Source organism: Syngnathus leptorhynchus, chromosome 12 (genome assembly GCF_054491065.1).
Source record: "Syngnathus leptorhynchus isolate UIUO chromosome 12, UIUO_Slep, whole genome shotgun sequence".
Classification (NCBI taxonomy): Eukaryota; Metazoa; Chordata; class Actinopteri; order Syngnathiformes; family Syngnathidae; genus Syngnathus; species Syngnathus leptorhynchus.
The window spans coordinates 6,833,022-6,853,125 of record NC_141206.1 but is presented as its reverse complement, the minus strand read 5'-3'; the positions used below and the strand labels follow the sequence as shown (position 1 = coordinate 6,853,125).

The 20,104-nt window shown below is 47.0% G+C and overlaps 3 protein-coding genes across 5 annotated transcripts in view; 1 reads left to right on the top strand and 2 right to left on the bottom strand.

Moving 5' to 3' along the window:
- srek1 (splicing regulatory glutamine/lysine-rich protein 1) overlaps window positions 1-600 on the bottom strand; it is a 10,791-nt gene extending 10,191 nt beyond the window's left edge. Inside the window, exon 1 of the mRNA XM_085925397.1 lies at window positions 463-600. Within this exon, the coding sequence (XP_085781523.1) occupies window positions 463-590 (128 nt within the window). The 5' untranslated portion in view covers window positions 591-600. The remainder of the gene's footprint in view (window positions 1-462) is intronic.
- erbin (erbb2 interacting protein) lies at window positions 274-16,337 on the bottom strand. 2 transcript variants are annotated; one of them, XM_085925390.1, is made up of 27 exons: window positions 15,757-16,337; window positions 13,671-13,735; window positions 10,674-10,868; window positions 10,481-10,598; window positions 10,306-10,384; window positions 10,149-10,238; window positions 9,817-9,873; window positions 8,541-8,604; window positions 8,354-8,428; window positions 7,992-8,136; window positions 7,811-7,883; window positions 6,939-7,068; window positions 6,753-6,868; window positions 6,376-6,445; window positions 6,161-6,260; window positions 5,473-5,594; window positions 5,225-5,401; window positions 4,961-5,149; window positions 4,761-4,878; window positions 4,440-4,623; window positions 2,985-4,362; window positions 2,632-2,754; window positions 1,758-1,814; window positions 1,519-1,671; window positions 1,357-1,449; window positions 1,158-1,232; window positions 274-945 (listed from the first exon to the last, which is right to left on the bottom strand). In XM_085925390.1, exons 3-27 carry the CDS (start codon window positions 10,857-10,859, stop codon window positions 838-840), a joined length of 4,080 nt encoding a protein of 1,359 aa, XP_085781516.1. In that variant the 5' UTR covers window positions 10,860-10,868; window positions 13,671-13,735; window positions 15,757-16,337; the 3' UTR covers window positions 274-837. The 2 variants fall into 2 exon arrangements, with proteins under 2 accessions (XP_085781516.1, XP_085781517.1); XM_085925391.1 differs by lacking the exon at window positions 2,632-2,754.
- Window positions 15,660-20,104, top strand: sgtb (small glutamine rich tetratricopeptide repeat co-chaperone beta). 2 transcript variants are annotated; one of them, XM_085925402.1, is made up of 11 exons: window positions 15,660-17,032; window positions 17,779-17,891; window positions 17,951-18,054; window positions 18,143-18,218; window positions 18,288-18,387; window positions 18,460-18,564; window positions 18,644-18,782; window positions 18,927-18,989; window positions 19,071-19,108; window positions 19,193-19,276; window positions 19,358-20,104. In XM_085925402.1, the coding sequence occupies exons 2-11, from the start codon at window positions 17,792-17,794 to the stop codon at window positions 19,467-19,469; spliced, it is 921 nt and encodes a 306-aa protein (XP_085781528.1). In that variant the 5' UTR covers window positions 15,660-17,032; window positions 17,779-17,791; the 3' UTR covers window positions 19,470-20,104. The 2 variants fall into 2 exon arrangements, with proteins under 2 accessions (XP_085781528.1, XP_085781529.1); XM_085925403.1 differs by lacking the exon at window positions 15,660-17,032 and adding an exon at window positions 17,435-17,713.

The window sequence follows — 20,104 nt, the reverse complement described above, 5'->3', positions numbered from 1 at the left end:
CGTTTCATCATTTACCGGCCCGTCGTCAACTACGACAAACTCATATCAACGACCATCTAATTGACAAAAGTGACACTTTTACACAAAACGCAGAGACTATTCTTCTCCACACTATTGTCGACATATAATATATAGATTTAATGTGCTATTACAAAAACTCTCTTGTCCATATATAAAATCATGTAAAATCATTGGTGGTGTTACTAAAAGAGTTTAAAAAAAAAAATCTTATGTGGAAAAACAAAAAGGCTTTATTGCTGTCAAGTGTGAATATTGCTTGTCGAAACAGTTCGAGGTCTTATGGCACTTGCTTATCTCCCCGGCATGAGTCAAATCAACAGGACTGGGCCCGAAAAAAAAAAAAAAAAAAAAAGGCAAAAGAGTGGCGCTCTCCCAAATGAATGTGTGAAGAAACATTAAAACAAAGGCAAGAAAAAAAGATGAAATATGGACCCGGCTTACTGGAACACTCCCACAGCCATCCTTGCTTTGGTCACATGGAACAAGAAGCAGAGTTCGGCCGAGTGTCTCACTTTTACGTCCACTCTCCGAGCGCATAATGTCCTACCGCTCCATTGCTGCTTCAACATGCTAAAACAAAAACAAAAAAAACAATACAGGCAGAAAAAGAGGGTGCATCCTGCTTCCCCTAGTGGTCACGAACAGAAGGGGAGCTCAAGCCTTCAGTGGTTTTTTTTTTCCCCATTGAAAAAAAATAAAAATAGAAACCACAGTGACAGCCCGTTTGTCCACCGCGTCATCTCGCTTACATTCAGAGTGGCATTCACCCCCCCCCCATGGATTGAATACAAAAATAAACTCCCCCTCAGTTGCTGTTTACGCTTGCACATCTCTCACGATTGTCAGATCCACAGTGCTGGGGAAGGTCTTGAGGAGGGACACTGCGTTCCCATGGTCGATATTCACAAAGCTGTAGCCGTTCGCCTGGCGACACAAAAAAATAAAATAAGATCATTGTGCCAAGCTGCTCCCATCATTCCACACCAAAAAACATTTTTCCATTCTAACCACTCCTACACATTCAACAAAACACATATTTCAAGTTGAGCTTCCACTTTTGTTGACAGACTGGAGGCATCCAAAAATACTACAGGCGCCTATTGAGAACTCTCTGTCAAACTGGTATGGTGACATACTTGGAGAATTTTATCACCGGGCTGAAGAATTTTAGATGCTGGCCCTTCAGGCTGGACTCTCGTCACGAAGATCCCCTGAAAGAATGGATCAGACCGTTAATGTGACTCTATTTTTATTTTAGAGGATCTTGTCGTTGGCAAAAACAGGATGGAATTAAGACAAGATAGTTCACAAACTGTATCGGGGGAAAAACCTTACATTGTCATCTGGACGAAAAGGGTTTCCGCGACCTCCCACTCCTCCGGATATACTGAACCCAAGTTCCGGATTTTTCTCCACCTTCACGTGGATCTGAAATGCAATGTAAATGTCAATTTTGAATCTCCAATAGAAACGCCTCGTTGTAACATCCCGACTGACCTCGTGCGGCTGCCGCAAGGGCCCCGGGGCCTGATGGGAGACTTTGAGCATCAAGTAATCGATGAGCTGCTCTCTGGAGGGGTGTCGGGCCATGGAGGTCTGACTCACGTGGGGACGAGCAGACGAGACCGCCTGACCGTTCATCAGAGGCACCTGCCGCACCCAAACGCGCGCTAATGTCAAAGCTTCTTGTCGTTCATGACGGTGGAAATGAGCGAATGCGAGGAAAGTCCACCTACTTTTCTGCGCGAGTCCATGGTGTAGCTCTGCTGCCCCGGTGGACCAAAGACGTCGTCCTGCGAGAGACACACACGGAGGTGATTCTTCACACGACTCGTGGATTAAAACAACGGCAGCAGACAACGTGGAGGTGATTAGTGGAAAGTTATTTGAAGGGAGCTACGAGCTGAGCGTCTGGATTTCATCTACAAGCTGAGGAGCGCGCTACGTGTATGCATTTCCACCACAGGAAGCTTTGGAGAACTTACGAGGGAAGCCTTCGTATGGTTTTGAGATCATTAATGAGAGCCAAAAGTTGAGAAGGATGTTTTGGTGGAAATGCAGCTGGATTATTGGAATACTATTAAGAGGATATAAATCTCTCCTCTACTGATTCTTGAGGCCACTTACCTTCCACAACAAGTCACTTCTCAGGCCAAAACACAAAGGGGGTGCAAGTGGACGACCAAGCAAGCAGCAGAGGAATTTAAAAGACAATCATGATGATGTCACAAGACGGTGAGACAATGATGACATCAGCCGCTACGAAGAATGATTATTAATTTGAACATGAAGGAAAGCTTCGTTATCGTTGCTTTGCCGTGGACAAATGTTCTGTCACCCGGAAGTAAGTCTTAACCTTCAAACGTGAAGTAAGTCAAGTCAATCTCTCTTGCCGAGTAAAAAGACACAAATCGTAAAATAGGTGACTTAAGCGTGACTCGAAAGTTGAATGGCGGGGGGAGTGCGTGGCGTGCTCCAGAGGCATGCGCTGGTGATAAAATCAAACATACTCTCACTTGTAGTGTTACAAGTGTCAGATGCTTGCGGGGTGAAACGGGAAGAGGGGAGACGGGTCAGATTTGTGACATTGCGGTTCCGGACGGTACTCACGCTGAAGGCGGCGGCGGCGGCGTAGGGCCCGAACACGTCCCTACAGCTGCCGTAGTAGCAGTCGCCGTGGGGCGCGCAGCCGAGTGGCGCGTTATAAGAATTAAAGGAGCGGGACAGTGCGTTCTGAATGGTGGCGCCGGCCCATGACGTCAGCGGCGGCCATGCAATGCAACCATGACACGCACGTAAACATGCAACAAAAACAAAGACTTCATGCGATTGCCGATGACGCCCTGCCTGTTTGTAGATTTTTTTTTAAAATGTAAAACATGTGCTTTGGCGCAATAATGGTTGTGAATCCCTGGGCGAGTGTTGTGTGTGTAGTTCTGCCTTCATTGTTTTGGTTTGTTTACCTTTTCCATCTTCTTAGCCTCAATGTGCCGCATCACCTGGTCCCTCCAGTCGGCCGGCACCCTTCCCGCCGCCCCCGATACAAGTCCGCCGGACCCGTCCAGGAGCGAATGCTCCGACTTGACCCGGACGTTCTGTCTCTTACTGGGGCTACTGTGAGGGTAAGGGAAGTCGCTGACCGACATGGTCCTCTCCGGGAGCTCGTGAGGCTGCGGCCAGGCGCCGGACGCCCTGGTCGGAGCGGCGATGTCGATGCTGTACGTGCGGTTAGAGATGGGCCGCTGCGCCGCCTGGCTCATGGCCAGCGGGCCCCTGGCGAGGGTGTGAATGTCCCGGTAGGTAAGATAGTCGCCCTCGGGCAGCTGCATGCGGCGAGGCTCGCCCACGGAGGAGGTGGAAGTGGCGCTGCTCTGCCGCTGTAGAGTGCCTCCCCTGGACTGGTTGCTGGTAGAGTGGAGTCTCTCCTTGGTCCACATGTCCCCTGGAGTTTTAGATCCCACGGGGGGGCCCCTTTGCTGGGGCTGCAGCGGGTACGGCGGTGCCTGATTGCGGTTGGAGTAGTTGGTGTTGGCGAGCGAATGGGCGGCGGTGGGGAGGTAGCCTTGGTGTTCCGGGGGCATGGGCATCCTCTGGGCCCACATGCCATCTTTGCTTGATAACTGGACGTTGTACTGAGGCGGGGAGGCTCCCGTGGGCCTGCTGGAGGCCACCGGGTACCTGCTGGTGCTGGTGGGAGGTATGGAGGAAGATAGCTGCTCCGAGCTTGGAGAGACTTGGAGGTTGTGATCGTCCAGCAAGGAGGCTGACTTGCTCCTCACTATACTCTGGCCCTGAGCCGTGGACGTTGGATCGGGGCAGCTGCCACTCGCCATCCTATTCTCTGCTGCCGCGTCGCCGTCAAACGAGTACATTTTCATGCCGCCCACGTCGATGTTGCTGACGCTCTGAGACTTGCTGACTTGGGAAGGTTGGCACCTCCTCTCAGGGGACAATTCCTCAGTGCTGCGAGACATCTCGCCGCCGCCCGAGGACCCGTCGCTAACTTGCTGGTTTCCGTTCTGGAAATGGTGGTTGTCGAAACCTCGCTTGCCGTCCGATTCCTGCAGTCCCGCTAAACCATTACGAGGCTCCGCCATGTTGTCCGTCGCCGGGTGCGAAACGTTCATGTTGATCTGGTCCCACTTGGTGTAGCCGTCTCCAAGGCCATTGTTGAGTCCCTTCTCAATAAAGGCCAGTCGGGCTTCCATAGTCAGGTCGTAGTCACCCGCCGGCTCCGTGGCTCCTCGCTGCGCCCTCAGGAGCGCTTGGAGGGAGGTTTCCGAGCCGTTGCGAAGAAGCTCCCCGGCGTCTTTGGAGGGGTTCATGTTCTCATCCTCGTGCCTGGAACAAAGACAGCCCCAGAAATCAGAAGCGGAACATTGTGAGGATCTCTGAAGAACATTCGTCGTATTGCAGACCTGCTCTTAGGGAGGAAGGGCATCTTGGCTTCTCTCTCAGGGGTGCACAGAGAGTTGTCCTGGCTGCTGTCGGTGGTCAGCGACACGGAGTCCGACATGCGTGACGGCGACGAGCAGTTGCTGTTGTTCTGGTTGCTGTTGGCCACCGTGTCATCAAGCAACGAGTCGGCGTCCTTGCTGTCATCTGTGTGTTCACAGCAACACGTCGTCACTCATCCTTTTGCTTTGCATTGCTTGGGGGATGCTCAAAAGAATTTGTAATAAATCAATAATACACACAGTGAGCCAAAATGTTGGAGAACCACTGCTTGCAAAATGTACCTTTTTTGTCTTTACTCAGCGTCACCACTTTGGGCTGGTTAATGGAGATCTCGATGAGAGGAGGCCTCATCTCGGCAATCTTCATCTCCTCCTCTTCGTCAGACAGTTCCTCAGAATCCTGGACAGACAAGAAAAGTGTTCATTTTCATCATATTGCAAGTAAACATTGGATCTAGGTAAATTTGCCTTGCTGCACTTACCTCCAGCGTGTCTTCGTGGTTTATGGTGGAGCTCTCGGACGATTTGAGCGGGGCCTGTTGGGAGCTGAAAGACTCGGACTCTGTGTCCCTAGATACGCCTTCTGGAATGTTTGGGATGGTGAAGGTGGTGTTGCAAGCTTTGGCCTCCAAGTCTGACGCTAGGCCATTGGGGCGGGGAGCGTCGATCACCTGCGCAAAAAAATATGACTGTTAACATGTTATAGCCGTCAACCAATTATGTTGTGTATCGAAATATTCAAAGACCTTGACTCCCACGTCCTGCACACCAATGTGGTTCCTTTCCGCGGGGGTCTTGGGGTCTCTACCCGACTCTTCGCTCGACTCATCCTCCTTGAGCCGGTGCGCCACCGACTGAGCCGTCTTCACCATGTTCTTCAGTTCGTCGGGATACGGCGTGGGGTAACGCTTCAGGTTGCCCTCCTGGCAGAGAGAAGGTGTTCATTCAAAATATTCCCAAAACGGTATGACGACAAAGGAAGGCTGCGCCGTACCCTCGGAGGAGTTTCCCTCTCGTCTTTGTCCTCGTCGCATTCGAAGGCCACCTGAGCTCGATGCTTACGCTGTTCCTCCCACAAGACCGGATTGAAGCTTTCCGAGTCGGAGTTGGGAATGTCTGGAAAACATGCGACAGAGGGGGAGAGATCTCTGTCAAAAATGATTTATTCAACAGTACCTTGACTAGTGGGACGAATACATTTGATGGCCACACTTGTTTTTTTTCCAGTCATTGAATTGTGACCTGAACCGTTAACTTAAAACCAAAGTACTCGTCTGCTCTAACATGACTGAAAGGAGAAATACAGTCTAAAAACATGTCATTTTAAATTTATGAGGAAAAATAACAGTAAAGCCCAGATGTTGGGATTAAATTGAAATTTTCAGAGATAATTAAGGGCTTTATTTGTATCATCTTATTTAAAGCACTTCTGGGTTTATCCTCCTATATTGAATGTGTGCCTGTCCGACCTCAACCACAAGGTGGTGCAAAAAATTTCCCCTACTTCTCAAGCACAGCTCAATTCAAACATAAAACATCACTTGGATGATCGTTATATTATGGGGAGGTCAAAGAGGTTACAGCGAGGCTCGAGAGAAGGTCGGTTTGTGCAGCATGATGACAGGAGACGCCACCTGTGTGGCAGGCAGCCCCTATTAAACATGCATTCGGGTCACACTCACAGTCTTCGGTTCGGGTCTGCTGTGGGAACATGTAGTTGGTCAGTACGGTTTTGTGGGTCTCGGGGTCTTCTTCCTTCTGCAGCGGGATCAGAGGTTTGGACTGCGGGAGATTAACCAAGGTAGAAGATCACTCTGAATTAGTCTCCCAAAGAATAAACTCAAGAAGTCTTTAATGAAAAAAACAACAACAATGATACAGGGTTCTGGGCCTTTACCTGGTTTTCAGAGAGCCACATGGCTGTCATTTGGCTGAGCTTAGTGAAACTGTATGGGAGGTTCTTCAACCTGCAGAAGAACACCAACACTTAAGTCACAGTCAAGTAACTGTAAAAGCCTGAGAAACACTCTAAGAGTCAGTTGAGCGTGACAGTTTATTGAAAAGGGGGGGGGTGAATGTAAACAAATACAAATTCCAGAGTTTCTGTCATGACGAGATGGAGGAAGTCAAAGAGCATCTCAGTTTACAGATGATTGTAGGCTAATGAAGGTATTGTTGACGTCGTCATTAAGTGTCTCCGCTTCCAAAGGAAGAGGCTGTCTGGGTGTAATCACAAATACACACAAACACACTGGAGTTGAGTGCTCCACTCACTTGTTGTTGCTCAGATTGATGACCTTCAGCTTGTGCATGTCGCCCATCTCCTCCGGCAGCGACTCCAACTTGTTGGAGTGCAGGAACAGCACGGTGGTGTTCTTCCAATTGCCCATCTGTCACAGCAACAGATGTTTAGATGATCACTCTCAAACACGAGTGAAGGGGCTACCAATGTACACTCGCCTCGGGGGGAAGCTGGCTGAGGAAGTTGTGATCGGCGGCGAAGGTGCGCATGGCCGCGCACTGGCCGATGGACGGCGGCAAGGCTTCGATCTCGTTGAAGCTGCAGTCCAGCTCATCGAGAGAGCTCAGCCTGAAGGGCGTGAGACAAGTCAAAATGAGAAAGTGCCCAGTCGCTATAAATTCTGAGACTGGGATGTTTCTATTTTATAGCGACTGTGTGAAAACAGGAACAGACACGGCAAGGCGAATTTCCTGGGGTAATATAAGAAAGAAATGGAATAGTGGCGATCCGGAAAGGGGGGGGCGTGAAGTTTAACATGACACTCCTCTCGCCAGAAACCAGATGCTGGCATCATCTAATTACCAAGGTTGGTTTCTGTGTCAGCTGTGTGAAAGCTGCACGAAATGGCGGTGCAAAGGCAGGTCAAACCTGGGGCTCTGACGTTGGAACTTGTGCAATCGCTGTTGGAATGACGTTCCTTTGTTCACCTGCGCCTTTGTCAAGTAAAAGGTAATAATGTGGTGGGGGGGGGGATGAAGTCTATCCACCAATTTATTACCATCTTTGGCGATTGTTTCAAACACGACACACACTTCCTGGCTGTTCCCCGGCACAGCGTGGCCGCTAATCTCCTCATCTGACGTCTAACATATGGAGTCATCTTTAAAAGCCTTTACAGAGGGGAGGCTTATTATAAATCCAACAACAGCATGTGTCCGTCCCAACGCAGCTTTCAATCCTCACACGGGATTAAAGACCAGCCATAAGGGTTTTGTAATCTGCGCCAGGCGGTGTACTCTTAACGCGGCAGATAATTGCTTGTTTGGAAGAAAGTGAAGGATTAAGAAACGAGAAGGAGGATGATCCTCACCCTCCGATGGAGTCGGGAAGCTCTATCAGTTGGTTCTCATCTACCTTCAGAGCTGTCAGTTTCTTCAGCGAGCCTGAGGAGCACAGTGAGCGAGAGAGAGTGTTACACAACAATAGATCAGAGTTCTTTTTTGGGGGGGGGGGGGGGGAATTGAGGGGTATACGTGCTAAAACATCCATACCGATAGAGCCCGGCAGTTGCGTGAGGGCGTTGTTGGACAGCAGCAGGTCCTGCAGACTCTCGCAGCCGCAGATCTGCTCGTCCACCATCTCCAGGTTGTTCTTGGAAATGTCCAAGTAGAGCAGTTGCTTGAGCGTGCCCAGCATCTGACGACAAGTACAGACAAACCGGTGTCAAGGAGGACATGTTGCTCACATTCCGGGTAAAAGAGCACACGTTGATAATGATCAACCAGATGGCAAAAGTTAAGCGACGTGAGTTTCGATGCGTAACAAACAAACTGTGCAACATGTAAAAATTAAAAAAAAAGTTGGTTTGAGTTGGCTGTGCCACTTTTTGTGGATGACGTGTGCATGTCAGTACCCCAGGCAAAAAGGTCAGGCGGTTCCCGTCCATCCAGAGCTCCTTGATTCCAGTCAGCTGCTCCAATACCTCAGGCTGTGGACGGCACGGTGAGAAAGGCGGTTAAAATGTTTGTGCGTGGGAGAAATGTTCCGTGTGCCAAGTGGAGCTTTGGTAACAGCTCTCTTGAGGCCGCGGGGACACTCACCACTTCAGTGAACTCGTTGCTGCCCAGGTCCAACCTTTCCAGCTGTGTGAGCTTCTGCATGCTCCTGTGGACACACACACACATTCATCTTGAGGGTCGTAAAATGTGTCAGTGTGGGTTGGAAAAAAAGCCGAGATTAGAAGCAACATGTCCGCGTGCGTTGTTCTTGGCTCACTCTCGTCCCGACGCAAAGCAGAAGCCCACAGACGGCTTTGTTTGGTTCTGAGGGGCTCCTCGTAAAGCGAGAATGGAAGCGAGGCAAAAGGGGACGCTGTGGCTAACGACCTTTTAAGTCCATGAAAATTTGGGAATATACAAAAAGAGACTTTTGAGAGTGTGAATGAAAAAAGCGAGTTCAGCGGAGCAGTATTGACTTTTTTCTCAAAACAGCTCAAAGTACACGACAAACTGTTTTGGGAATTCTTGATCTGTGAGCTAATAAATTAAAACAAGATTGGTGTATTTCTAATGAAATACAGCAGTAATACATTTTCATTATTGCTCGAATGTGACCGACACTGTTGTCAATGGTGTCTTGTGCTTAAAATGAGCGGCGCAGACTTTTCCGGACTGACCGGTGCGGCTTGTGACTCCTAAAATGCAACGGGCCCTGCTGTGTGAGAGCGAGTCGCTGAAAAGAATTTCTTTGTCCGCGGAAACATTTGTTGACATCTCCAGAGATGCCTGCCCCGTCGCTCGGGGCAACCCTCATCATGGCCGCTGCCTCTCTTTGTAAGGTCGGCCGGCTTTCTAACGGCTCTGGCGTCTGTCACGTAAACAGGTGGGGGTGGATGTAAAATGGAAGGCAAAGGGGGAGGCGAGTTTCCCACCCATCAAGAGTCAAATTAAACCACTGAGTAAATCTCTTTGTTGTCTATTTCCCCAAAATACACCTTTGACCAAATTGTGACATCACAATGTGGCTAACTGCCGCCCTTTTCCGTCTTCATGCTAACGTGCGCACAAAGTGCTAAACGCTCATTCATAAACACAGTTAGTGTGCTCAATTTAATTAATTTCCCTGACCAGAAAAAAAAATAAACATCTGCAAGGTTTCCCGAATGAGCACCAACAACTTTCTCAAATGTTCTCTGAGTGAGGTCCAACCCTCACCTTGTCGTTACATCAAAAAAAGATTACGAAACCTGTCAGAGCAAGCCGGCGGGAAAGAGAAGTGGGGAAAGGGGGGGGGGGGGTGATCTTATGTAACGTGATGGGACTGAACAGTGCAAGAAAAGAGCAGGAGGAGGGTGAGGTTTGTTCTCCTCTTACTTACTTGGGCAACATCTTCAGCTGGTTCTCTCTCAGCTCCAGAATCTGCAGCTTTGTCAGCCTGTAGCCACAAGAACAATGCAAATGTCATCATTGTCATCATACAAACACGTACTGGAACTCACTGTATGTTTTGACTAACGGTGCGTCACCACAATGGGTCGGCGCGTCACACGCGTGAACCGCCAACAGGCAAAACAGAAGAACCAGTTTAGCCACAAAATGGATGGCTGGAAATGGCCGGAACAATCTGACTGAGCGCGATACAGGTTGGACTATTCTTGCTTCTCACGTTTAACTCGAGTTAGTTTTCGGAGATCCCCCTCCCAAACAGACCTGCCAAAACTAGCTGGTAGGAACTCCAGGAAAGCGTCGTTCAGGTAGAGCTGGCTCAGGCTCATGAGCTGGGTGAAGCCATCAGGGAGCCTGAAATGAGATTAAGATGAGTCACACCAGCATAGCAAGATCTGCGTTTAGCTATTTTCATACACACTTGGAAATGGGATTGACGCTGGCTTCCACGATAGTGAGCACTTTGCAGTTCTTGATATTCTCCGGAAACTCCTGGATACCTGCAGTCACAGAAAGACAGTCCAATTTATATCTTGTATACATGTATATGATTTTTTTTTTTACATTTTTCAATCAAAGGTGAAATCCCAATTTACTGTTTTTGCTGACGTCAAGCTCCCTGAGGTTGACGAGGTTGGCGACGCCCGGCGGCAACACCGTGACGTCATTGTCAGGCATGCTCAGTCGCTGGAGCAGCTGACAGTTGAATAGTTGCTAGTGGCACAAAGACAAATTGATTGACTGGCGCTCAAGAGTAAAAGTCAAACTAGAAGTCGGCCGCGGGCTCACTTTGGGTAGATCTTCAATCTGGTTGGCATCGAGAAAGAGCTCCTGCAGCGTCTTCTCAAAGCTGAAGATCTCCTTGGGTACTGTCTCCAGGCTGCAGTGGGAGTAGTCCAGTGATGTCACCGCCTCCTCCTCGCCCCGCAAGCAGCGGCACGGCACTAGGCGAACGAAGAAGCTGCGCTTCGACATCCTCAGGCACTGCAGGGGACGACAAGAAGAAATCAGTAGTTTATATTATTTCAAAATAGATTATCAAGGATAAAATTCCTAATCATGTGTTTATGTCAGACTTGGATATTTTTGCATTCAAGAACTAAAATGTATATTTTTGGTGTAATATTTTGTACCAAACATCTTTGTTTTTCATCTTCATATTTTTTCTAATATTTCAAATGTTTGTCTTACATTTTTAAATATTTCCCATATATTTGTGTCAATTCTTTTTTTATTAAGTTTTTAGGTTTAGTGGAACATTTTTTGTCGTAGTTTTCATCATACAAGGTCACACTTCCACAACAACAGCATGGGTGGTGAGGAACTTCCTTAAAAAGGTTGACATATATGCACACAACCACACACGCACAGATGCCGGAAGTAAACAGATCAACTAACACAAAGCCAGAATGAAGAGACTCAAAGGTAGACATGCTTTGGCAGCTAGCTCCATATGTGCATGCGGTTTGAAAACAAGGTTTTTTTTTTCCTTCTTCAGTTTTCAACTTTCAAACCAATACTGTATAAGAAGGTACAGTAACAACATCAATAGAATGAAATCACGATTTGGCCTACTTTTCCCACACACGTGTTACGATTGTGAATGGTGGCCATGTGAGTGCTGCGTTCCTGGCGGCAAGCCCCGAGGCCTGGCAGCGAGCCCTGTGGCTTCCCCTCCATGGCGGTGAATGAAAACGACATTCTCGCTTTATTTTCCTGGTCAGAGCTCCTGCTGGGTCAAGGCTGTTGCCATAGAAACCGTTGGACCATTCCAGAAAAAGTCAGAAATGTCAAACCTCGGTCTCGGAAACTTTCTATGGAATGCAGCTCGGGGTGTCAGGGTTGGGCTAAAGCGTAAAAATACTTGAATTTAGGGGAACATGTCATCAAATCTACAACAACCAAAGTGTTTGCAGCGCCGGCTGTACTATCAAAGCAAGATCAACATTTCCTCAACGTGATTGACAGCAAACATCGGACAGACGCTTTTTGCGGTCTGTGTTGAGCGTGTCAGCTGGAGCGCTTATTTTGGTTGCGACATGGGATGCAAGGCCGTCTGGCAGCATTTATTTCCCGTCTGCTAGCGTCTGTAATCTCAGTCAAAATGCGCTTTCAGTCATAGCAGGGGCAATCCCGGGAAAAGCCATAACAATCTGGATGAAAAGCTGCTTTGAGGGAAGCAAGGGCTGCCCCGCGCTAATCATATTGTCACATCCAGCAGACAAGCGCCGTTTCGCTATTAATAACGCAAGCTGCCGCTGACAACTACTTGGCTCTGAGCAAAAGGCCAACAACCCGGAAGCTTCTGTCTGATGCCTGCTGTCAATCATGGCATGTCGGATGAGTGATTATCATCCCTGAATGATGGAGCCAGCTCAGCCATGCACTGCGGCTACAATCTTGGGGTCCAAGAGTTTATACCAAGGGCCTAAGTGAGCAGAGAAAGATTTTACACGTCTTTGTAGTCTGGAAATATTTCCAGTGACAACTGGTAAGATGCTAAAATAGGAACAGAATTTCTCAAATGCTAGCATGCTAACATATGATGTAAACATATAGCATAGCAACCCCTGTTTTTCGTCTTCATCACCCCGTGCAAACACACAAAAGCTACCGCGTGACCTGAACCGACAGTGAACAGCATTACATTGGAATCTGAAGTTCCAGTTTCACTCTGCTTCTCAGCGAGCCTCCGAGCTCTCAACGGTCTCGCGTGACGCCGCCGAACAAAAAGCCTGATTGTTTTCTCAACGTTTGGCCCCAAATGAGGGCGAGTAATCTGATCTGAGGACGAGGACAAAGTGGCATCTACGCACGAAGATCGGCGCACGTGAATCCTCTGCGTGCGCATGCTATTACTTCTCAGCACCCCGACATTCAACGTGCAAATCTCCTGGAAAGTCACTTCCTGCCTACGTGATAGTTGACATTGACTCTGCAACAGCAGCGACGCCGCATAGCTAATATTTGGCGTCTTTCAATTCAGCAAAGCATCACTGCAGCTCCTGGTTGCACCTGTGTTGAGCAAACAGCGGCGGCGGGATGGGCATGAGCGGGTCCGCATGTTTGCACAGAACGTTGCGTCATATCCAAACATCTCAGGGACTGATTGCTGCCCCACTGCCTTAAAAGAGCACGAGTACAAGTCGAGCACAAGACAAAACAAATTAATAGATAACTAACTAGGATTTGGTCATGTGCCAACTGTGAGGTTTTCATCAATGTGAAGATGCCACCATTTTGTGTTGTTTTAAAAAAAAACTGCCACTTTGAGACCGGTTGGAATTTTCTGACTCGGACAATTAGGTCCGGTGCAAAAAAAATCTATCGGCCTGAATTCATGTGAAAAGACCCAAGCGGGTCAGGCAGGCCTGCTAGTTATAAATAGAAGAGCCTCCATGTTGCCTGTAAATTGTTAATTAAATATGAGCTCTCGTTAAGGACGAGCCTCTGGGATTCATTTGTACAGGCCGGCGAGCATTAGCACAGCAAAGAGTCGGGCTGCCACAGACAATTAGAAGAACAGGGGGGGGGAAAAAAAAAAAGAAAGTTGCAGAAACAAAGTGAGAGCACACGTCTTAATCCCAGATGCTCACGCAAGGCCAAAGCAACAGTAACAGAAAAAAAAAAAAACCTCATTTGCGAGCATCACGATCAACAATGTTGACAACAACTGCATCGTGAGACAGAAAGCGCAATAATTACCTTAACTAAGGTTTTAGCATTAGCTTGGTGAGTATTTGAAGTAAAATAAATGACAAATATCATTGTGCATTTTTCACATACCTTGTCATTTAGGACTCAAGCGCTCTGGCGGTGGACGGCGGGTAATGGAACTAGCAGCAACAACACTGCAAGAGAGAAAACAGTTATTATTAGAAGTGTGATGATACTGAAATTCAGATTAATCACGCAGACTATGTCATGCTCTACGTAAACATATACAATGCAGCTCAGCCTCTGGCTAGCGGATGTCACAGCCAGCCATGCGCTTTAGGCAGTAGGTCAACGTAAATATTCTTTCTCCATTAGGTGCTTGTCCTTATTTAGGTCACGGGTGAGGTCGAGTCTATTACAGTTGACTTCACGGCAAGAGGCACCATGAACTTGTTGCCATTTAATCACACAGAGATAAATAAGTATTTACACACTCGTGGATAATTTAGATGCTTCAAGGTGGTAGGAAAGTCAAGAGTCGTTGGAATAAAGCCTCGTAGGTAGGGGAAGAACCCAAACACTGCACAGGGAGGCCAGAGCTGCCATCGGAACCCAGAACCATGAAATGTCAGAAAAGGCAGTTGTGCGAACCACTTCTTCAAATCAAAATCAATTTAGGCTTTGTTTAAATAAATAAAAAATTAAAGCATCAAGGACAATTCTTGTTTTTCTGTAACATCAAAGATAATTTTGAGTATTCGACAAGCCTACCATGATCAATGCATCAAAGAGATATTTTTTTTAAGGTGGTACTCACTGCACAAGAGAAAAGCTCTTATGTTTCGCTGTACACAATGTCCACAAAAAAACACACCAAAGCAAGGTAAGCGCCAAGATTTTCACAAGCTGTCTGCATTTGGCAAAAAAACACAACAGTGGCATCTCGCTGACCCGGGCAAACAAGGGGCCGCAAGCAGATAGCCACACAATGGCGCCACAGTGCAAGGCCTTGGCCGAGACAAAAGAAGCCGGCGAGCGAGAAACATTCTCACTTGTTCATCACGTCCCCCCAATCAGCCGCAAACAGTTTCTGCTCCACTTCCTCTTCGCCGTCTGACACCAAAAGTAAGAATACTACATGCAAATGGTGTGCAGGTGGTGGTTTTAAACATTGGAGAATATTGTAGCATCCTCTGAGTACTATGGGATGGCAAACATCCGCTGAATGGGGGCTTCTTCTCGCTGGTGGAGATGCAACATGTGGCCGTCCTCTCTGGTCAAGGGTTAATTCAACCGGGTCAAGTTTTGGGATCCCAGTGGCCAGACGCCAGCCGGTGTTTCTTTGAGGGGTGTGAGGTTGGGGGGGTTTCATGCTGTCACAACAAACAAAAACTTTTGCAGACCTCCAGTGAAGCAGATGGTCTTCCATGTTCTTGCTCACATTCCCAAACAGGGAAGTCTCAGATTGCTGGAGAACACACATCTAATCTTAAATGTCTTAAATTACGCCAGCTAATCTGATGAGTGGACTTGTCATAAAATGAAAACGCACATTTAAACGCATAAAATAGTAAAAACAAGAATGAGACACGAAAATTTTAAAGAATAATCAGAATAAAGGGAAAAAAATAATTCTAACAGAATAACGACACCAGACAAGAAGATCAACAAAATAATACATAGGACACCAACAAATATAAATAGGAAAAAAACGTGGAAACAACAAGACCTAAGAAGAAATGCAAAGAACCAAAAGAGGAATAAGAACAAAATGAACAAGCACATTACGAACGCAGGAGGCCCTGGAACATGGAATGTTTATGAGCAGCCCTGGCTAACACCAAAATAAAAATGACACGAAACAAATCGTATAACTCTAAATGTAATAATTAATGTATATAACATTTTATGCTGAGCATCTTGTCCGGGGGTTCCCTAAAAACACCAAACAGCTGTGAACACGATTTACTGTCGTCCAGCTCACGAATATCGATCATTACAACCCAAATTAAACATTTATTTATTTACATTTTACCTTAAATGATTTTCAATCATCTGTGTATGGGGGGAAAAAATCGGAATGTGTCGTCTGCTGTTACTACTCCGCCGCGACTAGGACTGTTAGCATCGTTAGCATGTCGTACGCTACCCCCCCACCCCAACCTCCGGGTGAACAGACGCGATAACAAGGAGGGGAAGAAAAAAAAACACCCACCTTGGTGCCTTGCTGGCGGCACTGCGTCCAACCGCGATGTCCACACACGATTACACTCCGATTTGACGCCGAGAGAAGAGCATTCAGTCGGCTAGAAAAGACAGCATTGTTCGACGGTACTTCGAATGGTTCCGAGCTAATGGGGCTAACAGCTAGCCCCCCACTTAACTCCAAACTGGCCGTGTGGGCTCATATCGGCAACAAAGCCGTCTTAAAGTTGTTTAAGTCACACTTGAAACGGAAAGAATATCCTTTAAAAATTACACAATTTGAGCTCAAATATAGGTGCTGGTTTCACGTCGGAGGAGATGGAGGAAAAAAAAAAAATCCAAAATGTCCACACGATATTCAGCGAAGAAATACAAAAGCGGCTCGGCCGAGTGGAAGCTTGACGTCCAGTGATGAAGTGTACCGCGCCCAGATGTTTCCACTCATCGTCTCGTCCACCCGTAGGTGACTTCTTTATCCGTCGGTCGATGTGAAGCAAAGCAGGTTAAGTTTAGTCCTCACGCTATCCTCTTTCGGTTCCTCACTGAGGACCGAAGCTCCACGCCGACTAGAGGTGTCTCCGCCTCCAGCAAACAGAGCGTCCGTCTTGATGCTTGCCGGCTGAGTGCTCCACCCACGCACATTTATTGTAAATACACATATTCAAATGATATACCTACACCAAAATGCAAAACAGCCGAATAAACAACCATTTACAACGCTAAATATGCATCCAAAATAATGTTTCAACGGCGTTCTATCGGAAAGGTCAACAGAAGATAATAAAAACAAAAATAGAATGCAAAGGAACTGAATCATTGAGTTCTTAAATTAAGAACCCTTGCTGACAATAAAACTACAAAAACTATATTTTCTTTAGTCGCCACTAACAAGTGTTTGTAATGCAATAGCGCCCACTAGTGGACAATTGATCTCCCGTACACTTTGACATAAACAACCTCGATGACCCCCGTTTACCTGGGTTGGAAGGGAATTAACGCAACTGTATTAATAGAGCATTTATTTATAGAGCATCGCTGCTGTAGTCTTTTATTGTGTGATTTATACTTGGTAAGCGCGCCAGTCTGCGATGGCCCGTAATGTAAGAATGATGCACGTAAAAGAAAAAAAATAGAAAGGGAAAATGAGAAAAATAGAAAGGGAAAATTAAACAGGCAACTTTTATAATCTATAGCGGTCACTTCTGGTATCAGCGCTCGCGCATGCGTAGAGGAAGACCAAGCTAGCTGGAGCGAGTGACGGCGACTGCGAAGCGGCCGCGTCTCAGGTAAGAGGATGCTGCTACATCTTTTGACGTCATATCATTCACAATACTGCCATTTCTATACTTATTTTTGGCGATTATATATTCCTTATTCGTCACGTCTATATCGCGTCGCTAACAATCGAGCTCTTTTGCAGAAGAGACGGACGCCCATTTTAGCTACTCAAAATAAGAATTGCGCTTCAACCCTAAAATGACCAAGATGATGTGACGTCACAGCATGTTTGTCAATACTCGTTGGGGGGGGGGGGGGGGGGGAACGGGTACGTCTGGGTTAGCACGTGACCGTTTTTCCTGCGTGCACTGTTTTGCACCTGCTACCCGTGACGTCATCACACGCACCTTTGGACCTCACCGTCTCACCATCAATAGCAGCTCAATGGATTGTTGATTAATTGTGGGAGCTATTACGTTTAATTGTCGTATATGGATAAAAAACTATTAGTTAGCTTCTGTCACTGGATGACTGAGTAAGGAGGTAGCCGATTGAGTTAGCATACTGCACTAGCATAGTTGCCTGAATAATATTTGAAGGTTGTAAACAACAACTACAAGAACTGTTCAGATCCCCAAATTAAAATTTGCAGATTATCGTGACTTGGATGACTGATAATTTAACAATGTAAGAAATTGTTTTGGCATTATGTCACATACATCTGGAGTCGGTCCAACTTGGAAAAACCAGTAAGAAGGCAATCACAAATCAAGTTACCATTGTAGTAAAATTTGAGTCAACTGTTTGTTTGTAGATTGTAGGTAACCATGGCGGTGGACAAGCGCTTGGCGTTTTCTATCGTACAGTTCCTACGGGATCAGACGCATGGCGGCACGTTGAATTCTGACGAGCAAGAGAGCCTTGAAGGTATGTGAATGTCAGGTAATGGTGGGCAGGACCCATATGAATGTCGGTTTTTGTCACAGTTGCAATCCAGTGTCTGGAGACCACCTTTAAGATCAATGCTAGCGACTGCCACCTGGCGGCACCGCAGCCCCTCATGGAGATCTTTCTCAACTCTCTGCTCAAGGTGAGTGGACATTTGAATATTTCAAGACTCTGTTGTCTTAGATACATGGAAAAAAAAAAAAATATGCCCACCACCATATTTCTCGCAGAACGACAACCTGCTTTTGCCGGCGACAACTCCTTCACCCGAAGACGCGGAACGAGCCGAGCAGCTGAAAAATGAAGGTGTCAAAGATCATTTGACTGGATGCATCTGATCAAAGGAGTGGTGCTATGTCACAATTATGTTTTCAGGAAACAACCACATGAAGGAGGAGAACTACAGATCCGCGGTGGAGTGCTACACCAAGGCCATAGACCTGGACTTGAGGAACGCCGTCTACTACTGCAACCGGTATTAGCCACGAGCTAGGTCGTATTAAGGCTAGGTAATGCTAGATGATGCTAACTAAAACTTGTCACGCAGGGCGGCCGCTCATAGTAAGCTGGGCGACTACACGGAGGCGACGAGCGACTGCGAGCGAGCCATCAGGATCGATCCCAGCTACAGCAAAGCTTACGGAAGGATGGGGTAAGTCAGCGCAACATTGCATACCCAAATATATTAAACATATATTGAAATAAATGTTTGGGATGCTCTGTGTTCGCAGTCTGGCGCTAACGGCTATGAACAAATACCCCGAGGCTATTTCTTACTTCAAGAAGGCACTGGTGCTGGACCCGGATAATGACACATACAAGTCCAACTTGAAGGTGGCTGAGCAGAAGCAGAAGGAAGTCAGCAGTCCCGTGAGTGAAAGAGAAAACAAAACAGCAGTTCTGACAAAAACGAAACAAGACTACGGCGGCCGGTTATTAGTTGGCGAACACATATTGAGTAGTTGTTCAATATTAAAGTACAAAAAATCTGGCATCCCGTGTCTCATAATGCAGATGGGAGCCGGTCTGGGATTCGACATGGCCAGTTTGATCAACAACCCCGCATTTATCAGTATGGTAAGCGCAGTGCTTCCTTATATGGTCCTTATTGATAACCACAAAGCAAAACAATGACAAAATTGCTTCCTGTGTCTGCAGGCAGCCAGTGTGATGCAGAACCAACAGGTGCAGCAACTGTGAGTATCGACGCTAGCGACGTGTTAGCTTTGAAATTAGCTTTGCTTTTTAGCGTTTTTTTACTTCCTTGTTATGATTGACAGAATGTCTGGGATGATGGCCAACGCGGTGGGAGGACCAGCCGCCGGAGTGGGAGGACTGACTGACATTTCCAGTTTGATTGAAGCGTAAGTACGACTTCTTGGCCAATCGTGCGGCTTTTGTGAAGATTGAAATTTAAAAGCAGGCGCTATTGGGTTTTCGATCAGGGGGCAACAGTTCGCTCAGCAGATCCAGCAGCAGAACCCGGAGCTCATCGAGCAGTTGCGCAATCACATTCGAAGTCGATCGTTCAGCGGCAGCGCCGAGGAGCAGTCATGATGCTTCGGGTTGGTGCGAGCAGCTCACCACCCCCCCACACTTGTCCCCCCCCCATTTTCCAAAAATTAAACTCACACCAATCTGAGGCAACTCTTCTAGGATGGACCCCTCAGAGGATTGACAGCTGTGAGGAAGACCCGACATGAGTGCAGTGGCACTTTGACTTTTGACCTGTGAATTCAGTTTTTCTCCCAATGTATTTTGCAAGCCAATATTTGAGATGCGAGTTCAATGGAGGCGACAAATTCGTCTCGTAAGTCAAGGTGCCACTGCCGTCACCTGATGTCCGCTGTTGCTTTTTAGTCATGTGACTGACACGCCTGCATTGTGACATTGTCATTGCACTTTAGCGCCACTAAATAATAAAAAGTATAACGTTATTAATGAACACTTAAAAACGATGTGTATGTTGTATAAGTGTAAAGTTGCTCCTCCTGCATGCTTCCAAACGGGTATCAGGCATCAGAAGCTTTATGGAAACTAAGTTTGATTCCGACCAGAATTCAATTTATGCCTTTTCTGTATATTTCTTAAAAGCGGACAGAGTTAGCTCACTGACGCTCAAATTAGTCCTACTGGGCTAGGGAAGCTGCTTCCTTCCAATGACTATAAAAATAAAATGTCATGAAATCAAA

Bases quoted from the DNA above. Each gene is read 5' to 3' on its own strand.
- sgtb (XM_085925402.1), top strand. From the start codon at position 17,792: ATGGCGGTGGACAAGCGCTTGGCGTTTTCTATCGTACAGTTCCTACGG. The intron at 18,055-18,142 runs GTGAGTGGACAT...TATTTCTCGCAG, and splicing joins TTCTCAACTCTCTGCTCAAG to AACGACAACCTGCTTTTGCC. The intron at 18,388-18,459 runs GTATTAGCCACG...CTTGTCACGCAG, and splicing joins GCCGTCTACTACTGCAACCG to GGCGGCCGCTCATAGTAAGC.
- erbin (XM_085925390.1), bottom strand. From the start codon at position 10,859: ATGTCGAAGCGCAGCTTCTTCGTTCGCCTAGTGCCGTGCCGCTGCTTG. The intron at 10,599-10,673 runs GTGAGCCCGCGG...TTGTGCCACTAG, and splicing joins AGATTGAAGATCTACCCAAA to CAACTATTCAACTGTCAGCT. The intron at 6,446-6,752 runs GTGAGTGGAGCA...GTTCTTCTGCAG, and splicing joins ATCAATCTGAGCAACAACAA to GTTGAAGAACCTCCCATACA.